Genomic DNA, 20,996 nt, shown 5'->3' with positions numbered 1-20,996 from the left:
CAACCGACTAAGCCACCCAGGTGCCCCAGTCATTTGTATTTTTAACTTGGTTTATGGTATCGTTTATCTTACAGCTTGTTTTATGATTCCATTGATGTGAAATTCTAGAACATGCAAAGTTAATCGGTATTGAAAAATGTCAGAAGAGTGGATGTCAGAAGAGTGGATGTCTTGGGGGGCATGGAGGAAACCTTCTGGAAAGGGATACAAAGGACCTTTCTAAGATAATGGAAATGTTCTGTATCTTGTTTCAGCTGGATCCAAGGGTCAACACTGACCCTTAAGCAAATACCTACGATTCTGTACGTTTTATTGTAATTCATTTTAAAAAATTAAATCATTTTTGCAAAGAAAAGAACAGTTTTGTTGGCTTTTTTTCTACATGATTCCAGTCTGTTCCATATTCCTATAGCTATTCTAACAATTTTTCTTCTAGATATGCCTTCCTCAATGATTTAACTACATGTATTTTGGATCAAGTTTTTCTAGGACCATACCCTCTGTTCTTTTTCCCTGAGTGCTTTGCTCAACTGAAAGGACTTGCTAGGAACAATTTTATTTTTATTTTATTATTAAAAAATTTTTTACATGTTTATTTTTGAGAGAGAGAGAGACAGAAACAGAACACAAGCTCTGGGGCAGAGACAGAGGGAGATACAGAATCCGAAGCAGGCTCTAGGCTCCGATCTGTCAGCACAGAGCCTGACGCGGGGGTCAAACAAACCCCGAGATCATGACCTGAGCCAAAGCCGGACGCTTAACCAACTGAGCCACCCAGGCGCCCCAGAACAATTTTAATTTATTTTCACAAACTCTGTGTGAGCCATGTCCTTGATTTTGGTCATTGTTCTGGGAATTCACCTTAATCAGCATTTGTTACTCAAAATATTTCTCCATTTTATTTTTTACTGGTTGAAAAAGACAAACAGTTCTAACTTCAATACCACAAGTCCCAGAAGTTCTAGATTCTCTATGTTCCTCTTGCAAATAAGCCAAGTCTGTCCCAAATTCCTCTTTCCTATAATCAAGTGCAGCTGATTACCAAGGTAGTGTAGTAACATCCAGTTTTGCAAACTTGTTGCGATTTGGAGCTCTTTCAGGAATTGGAGTGTCATTGATTTTCTCTTCTTTGGCAGATTCTCTTCTGAAGACACTGGCCTTTTTTCTTTGGCACAATCCTATAGTTGATGGTTCTCCACATTGTACCGTGGTGGCCGGGTGCCACTCTCTCACGTGGCCAAGTCTGTCATCAGCTCTCCGTGTCACTGAAACTCCCAGCCACCCAGCTTTTCGTTTAAGTAGTCAAATCTGCCAACGGCCCATTTAGGGCTTTTGACAACCTCAAAGGAACACTCCATAGTCCAGATATTCTTCTAGAAACTTCATGGGTGTTTTCCTTTTTTAAACGCTTGTATCTTTAATCCGTCTGGAAGGCATTTTGAAATAGAATGAGTCATTTTTTTCATATGACTATCCGTTGTTTCAACATAATTTGTTGAATCCATTCTTTCTCCCCAAATTGAAAAGTCATTTTAGCATCTACGAAGTTCCCATAAGTACCATAAGTAGGACTGTTAACACTGATCTATCATCTCTTTCTGTGCTGGTACCAACTGCTTAGAGTACTTTATAAAGTATCAGGGAGGGCAAAGCTACCCTCATAACCTTTTTTCCGACAAATGCTTATCAGCTATTCTACACACACATTCTCCCAAATATAATTTAGGATCATTCCGTGAAGTTCCAAAACATACCATGGAGTTTTACAGAAATTGCAATGAATCTATAGGTTTCCTTGGGGGCAAATGGTATCTTTACAAAACTGAGGTTGGCAATTCAGAAACATGGTGTTTCTTCATTTACTCAAGTTTTCTTTTCTGCCCAGCAGCAAACGTTTCTATATTCTTTTCATATACTTCTTGTCCACTTTACTCCTAGGTACTTCAAGCTTCTGTTGCCAGTGTAAATTAAAAATACTTTTTTCTCCTAACATTTTCTAACTGGAGTTTACTGCTAATACAGGAGGGCTCTTCTGTTGATTCAGTACAAGATTTCCAAAAATAAAATGAATGTGGTATCTCCCTGCTTAGAAATCCTTTAGTGTCTCCAGACTGCCCCGGATAAAACTGAAACCCTTTTAATGGCCCGCGCCTTCCCTGACCTTGACCTTCTATCAGCCTTCCAGCATTCTCCAACAGACTCTACTTTCCAGGCCAACACTTTCTTAAGGTACCTTGATGAGGCCGTCCATCTCCACACCTTTACACCATTGCGTATGCTGTTCTCTCCACTTGGAATTCCCTTCCCCATCTCCCTCCTCCACTCCACCTTCTTTCTAGCTTTTTCTTCAAACAGCTCAACTGTCACTTTCCTTGAGAAGCCTACCCTGACCTCCTATCCCAGACTCGCTAAGGCACCCCTTGTCTACATTCTCCCAGCAGCCTTCTGCTTCTTATTTTTTGTAGCTCTAGCCCCACTAAAAATTTTTTTCCTGAAAGAAACCTATGTAGCAAAAAGACCCAAGAAAGAGAAATCACAGTAATCCCACCAGTAACTTGTTTTGACATTTTACTAGAGTTCTTTCCCTTTTTAAGGTTGGGAAGCTGGGCTTCCAGTTTCACTTTTGTGAGCACCCCGAAGAGGGTCTTGGATAGGTCTCCCACTCGTGTTGAAGGAAGCTGGTTAAGAACAGTGAGCCTGGAAGCCAGCGGACTGGGAGACTGGAAGACAGGAGCCCGGGCCTGGCTCCAATTCTGCCCCCCTCCGATCCACACCTCCTCGCGGCTGGGCCACGGCTGCAGGCCACACCCAGTGGCCCTGCCTTCCCAGGGTTCCTTGCACCTGTCACGCGTGTTATGTCCTACGTTCAGCCCCACCGGCTTCTCTCCAAGGGTAACCCCAGGAGGTGTCTCCGGTAGCTGGGCCCATCAAAGAGGCCATCTCAAAATGGCCTCGTGGCTTCGTCTTCAGATCCAAGTGGCTTCTCCTTTCTTTACTAAACCCCATCCTCTCGATTTTCTCTTCTCCTCCGAAGCCCAAGCGGCTCACCCCCTGGACTCCCTCCGGGAAGGCGACCCGCCCAGCCTTTGTCATATAAGCTGCACCAGGGGCCGTATTTGCTTTCGGCAAAAGGCGGGCAAAAGGCGGACGGGGTCGCCAGAGTCGGAAAGGCGGGGGACAATCAGGGACGGGCCGAGGCCTGCATTTTGCGCCCCGCCGAGACCTTGAGGAAGGGAAAGTGAGCCCTTTCCCAGCCCCATCTCTGACTCACGCGGCCTCCCAGGGCCCGTGTCTCCAGTTTCCCAATGTGCACGACGAGGAAATAACTCGGTGTGGTTAAATGCTGCCCTACCGCTCGGACTTTTAATATGCCCTTGGCCAAGTCTCGGGGAGCCCGCCCGGGGCCTCAGGAATCGCCCCGACGGCCCGAGGGTCAGGGGCGCCTTCTGTCGGTTCCAAGACCCAGGACACCCTGGGCTCGGAGCGGGGCACGCTGCCCTTCCGCACGTCTTCCCCACAACAGTCCCTAAGGCGCGGCCCAGCGCAAGGACGCCACGGACCCCACGCGCGACCGGGCACGCGCAGCCTTCCCCCCCTCCCCCCGGCGGGGCCGCCCTCCCCCCGGCGGGGCCGCCCTCCCCCCGGCGGGGCCGCCCTCCCCCCGGCGGGGCCGCCCTCCCCCCGGCGCCTCAGGGGCGGGTCCCCGCGTCCACCGGAAGAGGCGGGACTCGACACGGCGGGCGGGCGGCTTGATTGGCCCGAGTGGGCCTGACGCCCGATCCCGCTATAAGTGCGGGGCCGCGGCCATCTGCGCCACAGTCTCTGCCGAGAGTCGCCGCGGTTTCCTGCTTCAACAGTGCTTGGACGGAACCCGGCGCTCGACCACCCCCTCGCCCCGGACGGCCGCCCAGAGCCAGCCCTCCGCCATTTCCTCACAGCGCCCTCGGATCGCCCCAAGGCCCCCGCCGCCGCTCCAGCGCCGCCACCGCCCGCCACCGCCTCTCCTCAGCCGCCGCCATGACGACCGCGTCCCCCTCGCAGGTGCGCCAGAACTACCACCAGGACTCGGAGGCCGCCATCAACCGCCAGATCAACCTGGAGCTCTACGCCTCCTACGTTTACCTGTCCATGGTGAGCGCGGGCGCGGCCTCTCCGGGCGCGGGCGGCGGGGCGGGGCGGGGGTGTGGCTAACGGGCGGGCTCTCCCGCCTCCGCGCGCCCCGCAGAAAAATGGACGTTGCTCGAGGTCTCCCGGGGCTTGCGCAGAAATTCTGGCCAGTTCGCCCTTTGCGAGTGTCCCCTGGGAGGGCCGCCTCTGCGCATCCCTCTGTATTTGAAGAGGGCCTGGTTTTCTGAAACCCTGCAGTTGGCCACGGTTGCGACCGGTTCAGTCCTGCACCTAGGAAGGTGGTTTTTGCCTTTGCATCCCTGCCTCTGCATCGATCACGTGATCCCGAGGCCGTCCGTTGGCTTGGGTAACGGGCGAGGTGGTTCAGCCCCCGTCCCCTCCCCCCGCCCCCGTCTCCTCCCCCCGCCCCCGCCTCCCGGGTATGGCGGAGCCTGCTGGGTAATGGTGTCGGATAGCAACGGCCGCGCGGAGGGGGGCGGGGGGGTCTGGTGCTAAGTGGCTTATCTCCAGTAAGCTGACCACTCTCGAGCAGCCGTCACCACCCCTCTGTCGCGCTTATCTCGGCGCCCCACTTGAATTGAAGCGCGGAAATCTCCCCTTCCGAGGGCACAGTTGTCCTCGTCATCTGTCCTTGTGCCTGGATACTTAATTGTATCTTTTCGGTGCCTGAGAGTTGTGGCCCTCTATTTAACTCTTGGGTTTTGGATAAAGTACGCCAGCAGTTACTGGGCAAAGAATTTTTCCGTGCACTAATCCGTGGAATCTGGTTTCCAGAATCGTAGTTCTCAGGCGGTGTGGTGGGAGTTTTACTTAGAATTGGCTTTAGGAGTGTGCAAATATCCGAGAATAGACCTGCTCCAGATGGGTTTGAAAACAGGCCTGGATTTCCATGACCGCCATTCCGTTTCAGGAACACCTGAATACAGCAGGTGTCTAAAACTAATCCGGTTTTGTTTTTTGCTTTCTGCAGGCAGTATATTTGTATACATTATCATTGCCCACAGCACTCACCTTGACTAACGGGTTAATTTTAGAAATTTGTCAGGCTGCTCTAAGCCCGCAAACTCCTGTTTCAACAGGGGTTAATCAGGGAGTAGGGAGAGAAGGCATTATTTGTACAGGGTAAATACTCCCACACCCTCTCCAATCTAATGGGTCCCTGGCGGAAGAACTTTGCACTAATACAGAATCTTAAGGAATTCCATGCTGGGGGCAATTCTCATGATAGTCTAAAGTTCCTTGTAGTAAGTTTCAATTTCAAGGACCACGTTCAGAGTAATTACTGTTGTCGTCAGTCCAGGAACACAACTTGCCCCCCCCATCCCCCTTCTTGCTGGGCTTTGAGAAAGACAGACGGGGCTATCGAGGCTAGCCTCCTGCCTTTCTTGGGACTCCTTAACGTAACATCCACGTTCCCCTTTCAGTCTTACTATTTTGACCGTGATGATGTGGCTTTGAAGAACTTTGCCAAATACTTCCTTCACCAATCTCATGAGGAGAGGGAACATGCCGAAAAGCTGATGAAACTGCAGAACCAACGAGGTGGCCGGATCTTCCTCCAGGATATCAAGGTGAACGAAAGATCTAGAGGTGCCGTGCTTCCTGAGCTAGCTAGCGGTCCTCGGGTGTCCAAAATCACTCAGAAGCTAGCCATTGCCCCGATAAGATGTGGCTACTTTGGGATTTTGTGGTTATAGGCCTACCTTCTAAGCTAAAGGAGACAAAGAGTAAGGGGTGGGGATGCTAAGTTTTAAACTGTTGCAGGAGACACTTGGATGTCCCCTTGGAAACGCAAGTGGTTACATGTTAGAGGCGCTCTCTGACCTGGGGATACGTAGAGGCGGCAGGTGCACTGACCTGACCTCCTCTCGTTCAGAAACCAGACCGTGATGATTGGGAGAATGGGCTGAATGCAATGGAGTGTGCGTTACACTTGGAAAAGAGTGTGAATCAGTCACTATTGGAACTGCACAAGCTGGCCACTGACAAAAATGACCCCCATGTGAGTACTTGCAATCGGGGCGCCAGTTGAGGGGATCCTTTGCCTCTCGGGGGGCTGGGAAAGCTTACCAGTAACGTTGTTCCCCATTTCTGCTTTCTAGTTGTGCGACTTCATCGAGACACATTACCTGAATGAGCAGGTGAAATCCATCAAAGAATTGGGTGACCACGTAACCAACCTGCGCAAGATGGGGGCCCCTGAATCTGGCATGGCAGAGTACCTCTTTGACAAGCACACCTTGGGAAACAGTGATAACGAGAGCTAAGCCTTAGGCTGTCCTCCCGTGGGTGACTTCTCTGGTCACCGAGGCAGTGCATGCATGTTGGGGTTACCTTTCCCTTTTCTATAAGTTGTACCAAAACTTCTACTTAACTTCATTTGTACCATTCCTTCAAATAAAGTAATTTGGTACCCAGCCGTTGTCTTTTGAGAGGGTGACATGGGCTAGAAACGGATCTGGGTCCTCTCTGCAAAATCTGTGCGTGCTCCCGTTCAGCCACAGTAATCAAACTGAAATGTCCAGGAGGATTTTTATTTATTAAACTCCTTAGTTTGGGAATGATGTCAAGGCTTGGGTGTATGGAATTCAGACAGGACTTAAGGACTCCTGATCCCAAATTCTGATGTTTTGAATTCCATGTTTCCAGTGATTCATTGTAGCTTTCGCAATTTTTATGCACAAAAGGCCTTTAAAGGCTTAAGTAGTCCTGAAACTACAGATTTCGTTATCCATCGAACTAACCATTTCATTCAGGCTGTCGTGTGAACATATTCTTCAGTGTGGACAGCTGTATGGCTATGACTGGGTCAGTGTCCCGTGGGTGTACATGCAGGTAGGACCAGGCCGGTGAAGTGACCCTCTAGGGAAACAGGCTAAGAACGTGCTTCATCCCTAGAGAGAATTTGAGAAAGTTTACAACGTGAGTTTGGAAGGATGCTATTCACCTCGGTGTTAAACTGGTTGCATTTAGGGCAAAGGTTGGGACATCTAAACTACAAAAAAATCACGAGTGGCATCAGGAGACTGCAGAACCATTGCCCCTTGCTAATGACTGCATTCATGTCCTTTCCTGAATAAGCCCGGGTGATGCATAAGTTTCTGTCTAGCCAGAAACAAACCCTTTCAGCTTTTTAATCACAGTGTGTGTACTGACCCAGAAGTAACTGAGAATCGAAATAGGAAGTTACAGTTCCACCTCGTGATTGGGGGTGGGGAAGGGTGGGTCTAACTGGGTGAAACCCTGAATGTGGGGAAACATCTGCTGGTATTTGACAGCTTTGGATGGACCCCAAGGAGGCACATTAAGTTCAGAGATCCTGAGGGGTTCCCTAAAACAGTAAGATCCCCCAGGGGATCTGGACGCCCTCACCTTGACCATCTACCAGTTCCCAGGGGTGTTAATACTTTCCAGAAGTGTTGCAGGATCACTGAAGGAAGGGTTATGGGGCAGTGTTCTGTGCAATCTCGCAGCGAAGGCTGGGTAGTGAGTGGAGAGCTTGGGTTATAGCCTAGACTCCCTAGGTCCACCTCATGGTTTTGCGCCTGCTCTTGCAGCAGTGAGCTGGACCCAGGGATCTGCCCACCTAAGCCTGGCCTTGTAGCCCCCAGGCATTGCTCCGGTCAGTGCAACCTCTTCCTGCACCTGGGACCCGGGGAACTCCTCCTGGTGGTCTCAGGCTCTTGGGTGGAATGAGCAAAAGCCCTCAACACTGACTAGCCCTTGGCTGAGGTGGCCTGGCGTGTGCCCCAAGGCAATGCAGGGTGGGGGTCCAACATGCTCTGGCCTTGAGGGGAGCAATGGAAGAATGGCGGAAGAAGGGTAGACTCACAGCCAGGGACGCTGGTGGGGCTTCCACCCATGGGGGTGGAGGGGAGGTAAAAAGACCCAGTGAAGGTAGAGAACAGACCTGTTTTCCAAGGCCCAGTAGGGATCCCCATGATTTTTTAGTGTGTATGTTGCTCGACGGGTCCAAACGTGATTCTCTGAGATGATGTTCCAGGGTCTCCCAACAGGTCACTCAGGTTAAACTCAACAGTTTTCTTCTTCAGGTGACCCAATTGTGGGTTCTCTACGGAGGACCCAACACTGTCTGAGAGCAATTCAAAACCGCTCTCTCTCTCCGGAGTCCCAGGCTGTAGGCTTTGGTCTTTGACAACATCGTCTATGCCGGAGACTCTGCGAAGGCTTGAGGGTGCTGACTTTCCAGGTGGGAAGACCATGGGGGTGTGGCTGAGGGGTGTCTGGGGGGCACTGTGGTAGCCTGACCTCCCGTACAGTGCGGCCGTCTCGAAAGAGTCCTCCTCAATCTTCCAGAACTTGCTGCCTTCCTGGTCGCTAGGGTGCTGTCTGGCACTCCCGACTTTCTGGGGCTGGCCCTCTTGGAGAAGGCCTTCTTTCTGGGGTCGTAGCAGTTTGGTCTTTGAGTTTGTCCTTGGGGGATGGTGGTTGTGGGACTGTAGCCCCAGGAAGCGGCCGATGATGCCAGTTTGAGGGCCCTCCTCCTCTTCTGGATTTACCTGAAACTCCATGTCTTCCTTATGCAGGCTGGAAAGGAGACTCAGGGTTGGGTGGCAGACCAGGACCAAGGCCTGACCTGACTTCTCCTTTTCCCACTCTTTTCCCTCCCTTTGGTCCAAAGGCAAGGACACAGGGTGTTCCTCGCGATGCCTGGGCTCACCTCTCTCCCGGCCCACCCTGTAACTGCCTTATTAATCCTTCAGGGCCTGACTCCCCTCACTGTGTGTGCCTCCCTCTTGCCCGTGCTGACTAAAGCCCCTAGCCTGGCACTTTAAGGGCTTTCTCTTCATCTCCGTCTTCTCGTTCACACCCCTCACTCCAGGCAAGCAGAATACTGCTCCCCAGGTATGGTTAGTTGTGTGAGGCCCAGGAGCGACTCCGGGTAGGCTGGGGGTTTGTGGTTGTAACTGCGGAGCAGCAGATCCACAAAGTCCGGCTTCCAGGAAGCCCGAGGCCTTTGCTCTGCAGGAGAAAGCCCACCTGTCCCAGAGCGTGGCCTGCCCTTGCCCGTGTCCACATTCTCCCCGTGCCAGAGGCCACGTCCCAGACCAAACGTGGTCTCTCGCTCTATGCATGTTCTGTCTCTGCCAGGCACCCCGTGCTTTGTACCTTGTATCCAGAGTTTGGGCCTTGGGTTTGAGTCCCTTCACTAAATTGTGTGTTTCTTGCAGACAAGGTCTATGTATTATTAGGCTCTGTCCACCCAGCCTGCAGCTGCTAGAGTAGAGACCACATGGAATTCAAAAGCAACTTCTAGAAATGTTTCTGACCTGAGCAAGCCTCCAACCTTCACGTGATCCCTTTTTCAAATCTTCCTCACACCCACTAGAGACTCTAGCTAAAATAGCTAATTCTAATTATGGTTTACGGGGATATTTGGTTTTTAAAAGACAATAGTGCTGGGGCTCCTGGGTGGCTCAGTTGGTTAAGCGCCCGACTTTGGCTCTTTGGTTTGTGAGTTCGAGCCCTGCATCGGGTTCTGCAGAGATGGTGCAAAGCCTGCTTGGGATTCTCTCTCCTCCTTTTTCTCTGCCCCTGTATCGCTTGTGCTCTCTCTCTCTCAAAAATAAACTTTAAAAACCCTCTTAAAAAAGATGACAGTGCTTAATACTATGGAAGAAAACCTTGATGGTATGGACCCTGACATGCAGAGGACTCTCTACAGTCCTCTCCACTCTCATGCTGGGGGGAGAGGGCCCTTCAGCCCACTGTGACCCTGCTGCAGCTTAGAAGGGATTCGAACCAAATCTAGGAAATGGGAGCCATGAGCAGGAAAGTTTGTCTGGTTGCTGTGGGTGATGTGAGGCCTGAGCTCTGTAGCATAGAGCCTACCCGGAAGTTACCAGTGAGGACCCAGCCTCTTGCTGGGACATGCTTGCTGTCCTTCCCCTCACTTCCTCCCCCTCCCCACTTTCACTCCCCATCCAAACACCCCAGTTTATCAGAAAATGTAGTTCCGGACCAGAGTTGGGAACCAGGCTCTGACATCCTAACTGCATCACTGATCACTGACAGCCCTTGAGGAGTTCCCTTCTTTTCTCAGGGCCTCAGTTTCCAACTCTGGACATGGGGGGGTTAGACTGGATGTACCTAAAATCTCTTATAGCTTTAGGAATTACTCAACAGTACAAGGTAAGGGTGTGGAGGTAGAAGCAGACGTACCCAGTCTGCATGGGCCATTTGCTACCTGTGACCTTGGGCTGGACAACCTACTTAACCTCACTGAACTTGGACTTAATCTTCAGAAAACTAGAGGTACCAAACCAGGTCATTGGGAGGAAAAAGACAGTTTATATAAAGAGCTTAGCAGAATTCCCAGCACTTAGCACGCATCCAATATTGTATTAACTAGTGCTATTCTAAGTTTGGGGGCAGGCCCTTGCACTTGGGCTTTTCTACCCACTAAAGTGGTCCCGGGCACTGCTCACCTGATGTTGAAGGTAGAGCCTAAAAAGGAGGGTCGATGATACTGGGCGGAAGCAGCTGTATAGGGGGGTTGTGGTTCTGGATCATTCCAGTACATATCCCGCTCCATTGGGGGCAGGTCCTGGTGCATGTCGTCCACAGCCAACAGGGACACCTGGTTGCCGGGCACAGAAGGAAAATCCAGGACAAAGGTCAGCCCAAAGTAGGACCTTGAATTTGCTAGATGACTTTGAGAGGTCACTTCCCTCTCTCTCTGGGCCTCAGTTTCCCTACTTGTGAAATGGAGAGACTGATGCCTATCTTCAGCCTTGAAAGTTGGGGTGAGAATCCTGTGAGTGAATGGTTGGCTGGGAGGTAGGCAGTGTGCCGTGAGGCCTTCTTGCAGACCCCTGGGGTCCCCTCCCTGGCTCGCATTCAGGGAAGGACCACAGGGTAGGCTCCCCTTGTCCCCCAAGTACCTGCAAGCTCCTGTCGACAATCCAGTTGGTCTCAAAGTCATCATCGTCCTCTCCAAATGGGTTGATGAGCTGCTCTGCCACCTTAGGGAGAGATGAAGTGCTGGAAATCCTCAGTTAGGCTCCCTGCAGCCTGCTCCCTGCCCTTAAACTTCCGGTGCCTCCTCACTCCACGCCCCCCACGATGCCCCGCCTCCCTAACCACCAGTATGTCCTTCCCTTCAGGACACTGAGCCTGAGCGCCTCTCCTGAGCCAGTTGCTCCCTGAACACCCAGAGCTGTCCTTAAGTGTGTCACTCAGCAGAGTCACCACCGGTCCCTCCCAAACCTGTATGCTCCCTGGAGTTCCATAATTCTTTTTTTTTTTTAAATGTTTATTTATTTCTAGGAGACAGAGAGAGAGACAGCGTGAGCAGGGGAGGGTCAGAGAGAGAGGGAGTCACAGACTGAAACAGGCTCCAGGCTCTGAGCTGGCAGTCAGCACACAGCCTGACGCGGGGCTCGAACCCACGAACCGTGAGATCATGACCTAAGCGAAAGTCGGATGCTTAACCAACTAAGCCACCCAGGCACCCCTGGAGTTCCATAATTCTGAGCATTCACTCATTTACTCATTCCAGCCTTCACACACTCATGTATTCATTATTTTCAACGCATCAGAGATGTATGTTGAGGCTGTGCTCACATAGAGGGTGGCCCCGGCGGGCAGAGTCCTAGCACTAGCCTGTGAAGTCCCCTGACAAAGCCCTGCAGTAGTGTTGAGCTGCGCTAAGGGTTCAAGGGACATCCTGTAAGCCGTTGGGGAATTTCAAGCAGAAAAATGGTGTGATCTGGTTTGGTCTGTAGGAAGTGAAGATGACTGAGGTTCAGATAGGGAAGGAATAGCTGTGTGTGTGTGTGTGTGTGTGTGTGTGTGTGTGTGTGTGGGCACGCGCACGCGCAATACGTGGACAAGAGGGAGGAGGCAACATGCCATCACCACCACTACCAAAGAATAAGAAAGGAAGAGATGGAGGGCGGGTGAGAAATGGAAGAAGGATAAAGAGATGGAGAGGAAATGGTGCTGTTCTGAACTCTGTTAGGAATAGCACCGGATGTAGTGGGAGGAAGACTCGGAAAAGCCACTTGGGGTGGGGATGAGACACCCCCCCACACCCCGGATGGATTTCTTGAGTAAGGAGAGGTGGTGCTAATCTGCCTTGAAAGGGTGGGGGCCAGCTGGGGTAGTTAACATCAGCGCTTTTGCTTTACTGAGCAGAGGGGACAAATTTGGGCCCAGAGCCTAATCACTGGGGACAGTGAGGAGTTGCCTCACCAGTGGGACCTGCTACTGCCACCTTAGTCCGTGCATTTCCCTTGTTCTGGACAGATGTTTGGGGAATGTTCTCTTGAAGGGGCATCAGACGGTTTGATAACTGAGCTTTCCCTGTATCTGTCCTGCCTGCTGTGTTCTAGGCCTCCAGGGAAGCACTGGGATCAGACCCAGGCCTCTGGCGGGTAAGACAGGGGGAAGGAGTAGACCAGAGGGTCGTGCGTGGGTGGGGCCCAGCAGCCCACTTTCCACACTGGAGACCCTCCTTTCCTGGGCAGCCAGGGGCCTCCTAGCCCTGACCTCACCCAGTCTGGTCGCAGGGAATCTCACCTTCAGCCAGCCAGCGTAGAAGAAAAACTGCAGGAATGTGAAGACGGGCACAACGAGGTCCAGCTCGTGGCCAGGATAGGCCTTGGCCGGGTTCAGAAACTGCCGCCCGATCAGGCAAGCCAGGAAGAAGCTGTATACCGCCACGGTCACCACCTGGGAGGGAAGGAGGTGGCAACAGAAGTGGGCAGAGGGAGGATCTGAAGTCAGGGAGCTCACTAGGCTGGGAGGACACGGCCTCGCTCTGACTTGCACAGTCCAGTGACTTTGGATCTCTGTGCTCTCCAAGTGGGGATAAGCACACTCCCTTCGCCGGGCTGAACCAGGCAGGAGCCCGACTCTTCAAACATGGCACTAGAGAGGACCTGCAAAGTCCAGATCTAACTCCCAGGGTGAGCCTCTTAGCCCTTAAGTGACCCCTCCCTATCACAGGCTGGTTGCCCGAGTCTTATCAGCACCCCCTCCTGGTTCCCAGCGGGGCAGCTGGCCTCATCCTCACCTGTGTGTACACCAGCGGGATACTGATCCAGTCATAGGCAAACAGGAGTCCACACTGAGTACGCAAGATGTTCATCTCCTGGGGAGCAGGAGGAGGGAGGGTTGGGGTTCTGACCACCATGTGCTCTCCCAAGTTCAAGCCCCCGGTTCTTCCTCATGGTCCAGCCCTGGCTATGTGATCATAGACAGCTCACTTAACCTCTCAGTGCCTCAGCCTCCTCATCTATCAAAAAGCAACCAGGATCTCAGAGGCTCATTCTAGAGAGGAAGTGGGAGGGCAATTGGGGGCGAGGAGCCACCACGGCTCGTGGAATCCTGTGGGACAAACTCCTACAATGTCAAGGCAGGTTCTAGGCAGCCCCTCAAGCCTCCTCTTTGTAGGAAACTTTGTGCAGCCTGGGGCATAACCGTCCCCAATCTGCAACAGCCCCATCTGTGCCGTGAGCTCACGTTCAACAGGCTCTGGAGCAGGACAGGGTCCCGGATTCGACCTCCGATCCACGCCTTCATTGACAGGTTGGCAAACCACACCCAGGGCACCCAGAACGTGTTGTGCGGCAAGCTCAGCTTTTCTAAGTGCTTGCGTTCCGCGGGGGTCATAAAGCCTGCGGGTGGAGTTAAGAAGGCAGTGGGCGGGGGAATCTGCAGAAGGGATGGCTGGCAGGGTCTTGCCGACGCCCAGAATTCAGGCCAAGTTCGTTGGTACCTCTGAGCTTCTTTGCCATCCTCTTTCAGCAAATAATGACCGAGTGCCTACTATGTGCTGTTCTGGCCCGAGCATGTGAGTAGTGTCTGTCTTATAGATGAGGACCAGGTCAGGCAAGGGCCAGGGAAGGTCAGAGACTGAAAACCCGCAGAACTGGACGGGGAAGGACAGAGGAAGGCAGACGGGTACTTTCTTGCCGATTCCCAAAGCCCCACTCCGGGTCCTCAGTCCCCCACTCTTCCCGCATCCCGCAAGGGTCCTTAGCCACAGCTCAAACCCGCACCCTCGCGAGGTTCCCCGCGCCTCGCTCCGCCCACCTTCACGCGCCTGACTCCGCCCCGCCCACGTCGACCCGGTCTCGACCCCACCCCGCTCCTGGCCCCACCCACCTGCCCCGGCCCCGCCCACCTGCTTTCACCAGGTGCTGGGAACTGGGAAAGCGCTTGTAGACGGCGGCGCTGACGCTGCGCAGGATGAGCACGTTGCCCAGGTTGGCGTAGCGGATGAGCGTGCGCCGCAGCAGCCGGCCTTGCTCGTCCTTGCCCTCCACCAAGCCCGACACCAGGTTCATAAGGCGATCGGGCCACGGCAGGTTCTCGTACTGGTTCCACCAGCGGGTCACGACCAGCGTCACGTAGAAGCCTGGGCAGGAGAAGGAGGTGGGGGGCGAGGCGAGGGCCCAGGCTGCGGCCAGAGCCAAGCGAGGGCGACGCCTCGGTTCCTCCATCTTTCTGATGGGAGCAGGCCCAGCCTCAACCCTCCTGGGAGGCACTCAGCAGGGGAAGACCAGCACCGCGTAAAGGCGCAAGAGCCCTGAGCGCTCTCTCCCCGAGGCCCTCCCGCCTAACCCAGAAACCAGCCAGACCCCTCCCCTCCTGCGCAAGGGTCCAGGGACCCAGTCAGGGCTGCCGTCAGAAACTGGGGTGTTGAGTGCTAAAAGCAGGATGTCCTTGCTAACGGCTAACTTCAGTCCGTCTGGGGGCAGTCTCCCCATTTCTCCGAACTGCCGAGAGGCACTGACATTCCCCTGGCCTTCCCCAGCTAGTTCCAGACAGTAGTCCACCTGTCTGGGGCCGGGAGCAGCCCCTGGGACCCCGACATGCAGAAGGGGGAGCTCACCCAGCACGAAGGAAATGGGGATGAGCTGGATGTAGCTGTCACAATACAGAGTCAGTTTCTCAAATATCACCTGCTGTTCTTCCGTGAGGGCCATCCTAGGGGGTGGGGGGGATGTGTAGACACTGAGAAGACATGGCTGAGACAGGGACCGCATCCTGCCAGGCCTAGGGTAGGAATGTGACTGCCTCTTTGTTCCCCCAGCACTTGCCTGCCCCTTTCACTGGCCGGACCTGGGGCCGCTCCTCTGGCCTGAGCCAGGTCTCACTCCTCTGGCAACCCCAAACCCCCGGGGGACCTCTGCTCCATGGCTGGAAGAGGCCCCCTCGGGAGGTTTTCTGTGAGGCACAGGTAGGAAGGTCCTGCCCAAGGAGTTAGTTTTAGGCACCACTGACCCTTTTAAAGGATCCAAAGCAGGTTCAAACAAAGAGTGTTTGGTGTTTTCAAAAAAAATGTCTGGTAGGGAGGGGTGAATAGGTGAGGCAGGGAGGGGAGAATAGGTGAGGCCCGGAGGGTTTTAGGGCAGTGAAACTACTCTGTATGATACTGTAATGGTAGATACTTGTCATTATGCATTTGTCCAAACCCGCAGAATGTACGACCCCAAGGGTGGACCTTAGTGTAAACTATGGACTTTGGGTGATAATGGTGTATCCATGTGGGTTCATCTACTAACACACATGTGCCACTTTGCTATGGGATGTTGACAGCGAGGGAGTCTGTGTGTGTTTGACGGAGAATATGGAAACTCTCTACCTTCTATTCAATTTTGCCATAAACTTAAAACTCTCAAAAATAATTTTTCTTTCTTTCTTTAAAAAAAATTTTTTTTAAACATTCATTCGTTTTTTGAGACAGAGAGAGACAGCATGAGCAGGGGAGGGACAGAGAGAGAGGGAGACACAGAATCCGAAGACAGGCTCCAGACTGCAAGCTGTCAGCACAGAGCCCAATGCGGGGCTCAAGCTCACAAACCGTGGGATCATGACCTGAGCCAAAGTCGGACGCTTAACTGACTGAGCCACCCAGGCGCCCCGGGTCTAATTTTTCTTTAAAAAAGTGTATTGATGCCCTAGTAACAACCAAAGAAAATCAATATGCTTTGTTACTGGTATTGTAATTAGGCATTTAAGAATGTCCCCTGTTTGTCTTTCAATCCATTTCGGTCATAAGTGCTTTTGCCATTCAAAATGCTTTCATATATTCTATGATTGTATCTGCCCTATATTTTATTGTTTAAATAAACATTTTTAGTGGGGGGGGTGTAAAAAAAAAAGTATGGTCTGGGTTTGAGCTTGTGTGGGACTCAGGAAAACAGGCTGGCTGAGGGGGACCAGGTAAGGCCCAGGCCTGTTCCTGAGTTGAAGGAAAGACACTCCCGGCCTGCACTGAGCTGCCCTCCCAGTCTGACTCCTTGATCTCCTCCCCACCCCCCAGGCCCCAACCCCCGGGGCTTGGCCAGGAGCTCAGGTCAGCCTTATAGGACTCTGGTCCCATAAGAGGAGCCCTTAGTTGTTCCAAGCCCCAACTGCGCCCCCCCCAGACCCCACCCCAGCCTGTCCCCGTGCACCTGTAAATGAAACGGATGATGTAGTAGCTGAGCAGGAAGATGAGGAACTCGCCGTAGAGCAGCTTGTAGATGCTGCCTCGCCAGCACAGCAGCAGGCGGGAGAAGGAGCCTAAGCGGGCATTAGCCACTTGGCTTGAGTAGGTGACGGTCATGGCTGAGCACGGGGCTGCAGTAGGTAGACGTGGGTCCTAGTAGACAGACAGGGAGGGACACTGATGGGGGCCTTGATCAGAACTTGTCTGCGCATCATAAGTAATCTTAGCCAGGACCCCTCCCTGCTCTGGGCCTCAGCTTTCCTGTCTGGACACTAGGAGTGGCATGAGGTGGCCTCAAAGGCCCGTTTGGCTCTTACTGCCTGTGGGACATGGGAAGCCAGGGAAGTGTGCCCAGAGCTGCCCACAGCCTTGGCAGAGAAGACACAGATAGGTCTCTGCCCTTAAATTGTATGGCAAAGGCAATGACAACAGCGATAGCCAAGTCCATGCATTGGGCTTGGTCCGCTGAGCCCGTCTAGTTCACTAGCTCCCTAAGCACCCTCAGCCACCTTGGAGCAAGGTTGGTGAGGGCGCCTCATTAGTCTTGTCCACTGCCCTGTCCCCATTGCCCAGAGCAGAGTCTGGCTGGTAGAGATGCTCAAATAATGTTTACTGATCAGTGACCCCAGGGCCTTTACACTTGCTAAGCCTTGTGCCTGGAGGATGCTCTTCCGAATCTCACTGTATGGCTCATTCCCACTTCAGGTCGTCTGCTCAGAAAGGATGCCCCAAACTACTCTACCTGGAGATAGCCTCCCAGCGCCATCAGTACTCTGTCCCCTCACCTTATCGATTTTTCTACATAGCATTTATCTTGTTATACTTGAATTGGATGTCTGCCTATTCCCTCCTTAGAATGGAAGCTCCCATTGTGTTTTCAATAGCAGGTGCTCAATAAAAACTTCCTGAAGCAATGTGGGCACCACCCTCCCCCTACCTGCTCTGAGGTCTTTGTGCCTCGTGCACATCACCTCAGCGACTTTGCACACACACACACCGGTGCCCCCACACCTACACACGTGCTGCCCCTGCATACGCATCACACGCACGGCTGCAGGGACAGTCATCTACCCCCACGGACCCTCAAAGCCCCAGCCCTGCCTGCCTGGGCCAACTGCTACTCACAGGAGGAGCTCCAGTCCTCTCTGGGAATCCCACGACATTTCTGGCCACTGGACCGATGGGACGCTTGGGGTCCTGTGGCCAGTGGCCCTGCCCACGATTCGGGGCCGGCCCTGCCCATGAGTGTGCTAAGCGGTCACTTGACTGCCTAATCCAGGACCTCCACAAAGGAGCCCTTGTTTTTGGCCCCTCCTCATAATCTGCACATTAGCAGCCAGCACAGCCTGGCCAGGGCCCCTCTAATTCCTTCCTGGGGGCTGCGGGGGCTGAGACCAGGGCTAGAATTGGGGGCAAGTCCCTTCCGCCATGGGCCCAATCCCGCCATTTTCTCTGGCCCTTCAAATCCAGAGACTAGAAGACCTGTTTCTGACGGCTGAGGTCTTACAGGGAGAGCTGTGCGGAGTGGGGCCAGGGCCCAGGCCCTTAGGGGTTTTGGCAGCACCGAGGACAGTGCAAAGAACACTGGGCCAAGGACAGGCAAAAGTCCCGGCTTCTAGTCCTGGCTCTGCCACCAGTGTGGGTGACCCTAGTGGGCCTCTGAGCCTCCCTAGGCCGAAGAGTCCTTATCCAGAAAGGACGGCCTTGCTTTAGACCTCATCACCTTTTAAAGATTGACAGCGGTCGGCCTATGCTGGTGAGGAGCTCTGATTGGCTGGTGGTGATATCATAGGTTATTCGGGCTGTGATTGGCTGGCAGAATCCACTTAGTAGGTTGGTTCATAGCTACGGAAGAAGGCGGGGGTAGGAGGCGGCTGTGTGGGGGCTGGGCCTGGTGAGGGATGACACAGCATGTTGCTGGCTTCAGGCCAGCCCATGCAAGATGGGAGTCTGTACCTAGGTCCCCAAGGGCAGCTGGCTAATATCTCAGCACCTGCTTCCAAACAGTTTAATACATCAATCTACACCCAAGGGCGCTTCTAGGCCCCTGGAAGTGATGGATGTCCAGGACAAACTCCTCTTGTGAAAGCTTGAAACCCAAGTGGCTCTTGATCTTCAGTGAGTGGCCCTAGGAAGGGCCTGGAATGTATATAAAGCGCGCAGCTTCTCGGGATCTTTCTCCGGAGTCTGATCCTGTGACCCGGTTGGGGGTAGTGCGGGAGGGGCGTGCTGCATTTCTAATGAGCTCCGAGGGGATTAGATGGCAATGGTCTAAAGGTCACACTTTCAGAAGCCCTGACTTACCATATGACCTGGAGCCTTAAAATCAACTCGTCCCCTCTCTCCCTCCCCCCCTCTTCCTTTCATCTCTTCCTCCCTCCTTCTCTTCCTCCCTCCTCTCTTTCTCCCTCTCTGACATATTCTTAAGTGTTAACAGTGCTGAGATGGAAGGTGACCTTGGTGCACAACACTTTCGCCTTTATAATTCACAACAACCTTGGGTACTTTTCTATTCACAGCAAACAATAAGGCCTTTACGGTCACGAGGGAGTCTCTTTAGAGATCAGGAACAGCCTTTTAGGAGTATTTGTTACATCCCTGCTGTCTGTGCTGTGGGAAACATCTTTCCCATTGCTCTCCTGACCTTGAGCCTCAGTGTCTTCATCTGGAAAATGGGACAATAACACTACCTCGGCAATGAGAATGATGGGTAAGGATTCAGTCAACTCTCCAAACCAGGGCTTCTCGTGCCTGGCTGCCTGCTCCTGGTCCGTCTGCTCCACCCCCACTCCAGATTCAGTTGGGTGGATGGGTCCCAGGCACCGATGTTTCCTCAGGTTCCTTAGGCGAGTCCAGGACACTGTGGGTTGAGGATCACTCCAGTAAGGGATAATTCTCTACCTTGTATTCCCTCTCCCCCCACCAAAAAATATCTACACTCAAGGGAGAGCTTTCCACTTAGCAGATGGTCAGTATATTTTTAACTAGAATTGAAACGTGTGCCTAGCATCGTGTCTGGCGCTGGCATGCCCACTTCACGTTAGCTGAAGGAGTAAATGAAACACCTCCCTTTTTGTGCGCTCAGGTTCCTGCCTCTCCTATAGTGACCACTGGAGGGCGCCCCTGACTAGCTGGCTCTGGCCACCGAAGCCCTGTTGTCTGGTCAGAGTCTGGAAGGATCCTGGGGCTGGCACCGGATGGCTCCTTCGTCTCCTTGACCCTGACCAGCAGCTGTAGAGCCATGAAAGAGAGTCGGAAGACACATGGCAAGTGGGGTTCTCCTCTCTCTCCCCTGAACTGCAGGTTCCTTGCCCATATCCCCAAAGTCCTATCAGGACCAGCTGACAGTGCTGTACCAGCCTCCTTCCCCTCCCAGATGCCCCAGGATATCTGCAGAGACACCCCATGAGAAGTTTGCTCCTGGCCTCACCCCATTGCTAAGACGGGTAGATCCTGGGCATAAGTCAGGGTCTTTTCCCCTGGCTCTCAGCCATGAAAATATCCCCAGGCAGCCAGACGCATCTCAGGCACGGAGAGGCCACAGCAAGCACTGACTGCCCACGCTAGGCGTGGACAAAGGGCCCCAGGATTGACCCCTGCAAGGATGGAGTCCAGCCCAGTCAGGGTCATCCACTTCTGCTTCCCGTTCCACCAAGTAGTCACCCAACAAACCATTTCTGATGCCAGAACTAAGCCTCTTCTGACTCCTCCTGCATCCAAAAATTCATAGTCAAGTAAAAATGAAGGAAACGCTTAAGTAGCTTTAACACAAAAAGTCCTAATATCTGCGTCAGGTACACAGAGGTCAGGGCAACTGCTACAGAGAAGGGATCATTTGAGCTGGGTCCTGAGGCATGGGTAGGAGTTTGCCTGAGCTGAGAAGGACGGAAGGGTATTACATATAAGGAAAAGCCCATGCAAAGTCACCGAGGCATTATTATCTACATTTTACAGAGGAGGACCCTGAAGCTCAAGGCCTTGTGTCCAGGGCTACACCGCTATGAAAGGCGAGGCTGGGGCTGAAATCTGGGTCTTCTCATTTTGAATCCTGTGGCTTTTCCACGGCCCACCATCACTTCTCCAGTGGATGTCAGTTTCTGGGGGGAAGGGGGCAGAGGCTCACCTGTTAGGGTAGCGGTCTCTGTTGGGGTTAAAGGGAGGTCTGAGGGATGGGGGATGCACAGAAGAGACGCCGAGCACAGAAGAGACGCCGACCACAGCAGAGCCAGAGCGCTCAAGGCCACCAGCACAGAGCCATCTCTGAGGCAGGCAAAGCAGAGCTGGGAACATGGGTGGAAGTTCCGGTGACAGAATGCTATGGTCTTTTCATCTAGAATCACCATGGCAACAGGAGCATCACAGAGGGCGTGCCACTGTGCCCTTCCAGGCCCTGCCTCAGCTG

At 53.0% G+C, this 20,996-nt stretch overlaps 2 protein-coding genes across 2 annotated transcripts; one reads left to right on the top strand and one right to left on the bottom strand.

Moving 5' to 3' along the window:
* The first annotated feature begins 3,804 nt into the window (after nt 1-3,804).
* FTH1 (ferritin heavy chain 1) lies at nt 3,805-6,470 on the top strand. The gene is made up of 4 exons (XM_039253525.1): nt 3,805-4,131; nt 5,553-5,699; nt 6,005-6,130; nt 6,231-6,470. Exons 1-4 carry the CDS (start codon nt 4,018-4,020, stop codon nt 6,393-6,395), a joined length of 552 nt encoding a protein of 183 aa, XP_039109456.1. The 5' UTR covers nt 3,805-4,017; the 3' UTR covers nt 6,396-6,470.
* Nucleotides 6,471-6,646: 176 nt separating this feature from the next.
* Nucleotides 6,647-17,795, bottom strand: BEST1 (bestrophin 1). The gene is made up of 11 exons (XM_039253524.1): nt 17,720-17,795; nt 16,560-16,747; nt 14,993-15,087; nt 14,282-14,515; nt 13,618-13,772; nt 13,169-13,246; nt 12,673-12,825; nt 11,034-11,114; nt 10,578-10,729; nt 8,039-8,676; nt 6,647-7,022 (listed from the first exon to the last, which is right to left on the bottom strand). The coding sequence occupies exons 2-10, from the start codon at nt 16,709-16,711 to the stop codon at nt 8,076-8,078; spliced, it is 1,701 nt and encodes a 566-aa protein (XP_039109455.1). The 5' UTR covers nt 16,712-16,747; nt 17,720-17,795; the 3' UTR covers nt 6,647-7,022; nt 8,039-8,075.
* Nucleotides 17,796-20,996: the final 3,201 nt, after the last annotated feature.

Source organism: Hyaena hyaena, unplaced genomic scaffold (assembly GCF_003009895.1).
Source record: "Hyaena hyaena isolate Hyena2069 unplaced genomic scaffold, ASM300989v1 scaffold_456, whole genome shotgun sequence".
NCBI lineage: Eukaryota > Metazoa > Chordata > Mammalia > Carnivora > Hyaenidae > Hyaena > Hyaena hyaena.
The sequence above is the reverse complement of the archived record's forward strand: the minus strand, read 5'-3'. Positions and strand labels throughout refer to the sequence as shown.

Coding starts and splice junctions, on each gene's coding strand:
- FTH1 (XM_039253525.1), top strand. CDS start 4,018: ATGACGACCGCGTCCCCCTCGCAGGTGCGCCAGAACTACCACCAGGAC. Junction 4,132..5,552: donor CCTACGTTTACCTGTCCATG/GTGAGCGCGGGC, acceptor TTCCCCTTTCAG/TCTTACTATTTTGACCGTGA. Junction 6,131..6,230: donor CTGACAAAAATGACCCCCAT/GTGAGTACTTGC, acceptor TCTGCTTTCTAG/TTGTGCGACTTCATCGAGAC.
- BEST1 (XM_039253524.1), bottom strand. CDS start 16,711: ATGACCGTCACCTACTCAAGCCAAGTGGCTAATGCCCGCTTAGGCTCC. Junction 14,516..14,992: donor CCCCATTTCCTTCGTGCTGG/GTGAGCTCCCCC, acceptor TCTCCTGCCCAG/GCTTCTACGTGACGCTGGTC. Junction 13,247..13,617: donor TGCTCCAGAGCCTGTTGAAC/GTGAGCTCACGG, acceptor CCTGCTCCCCAG/GAGATGAACATCTTGCGTAC.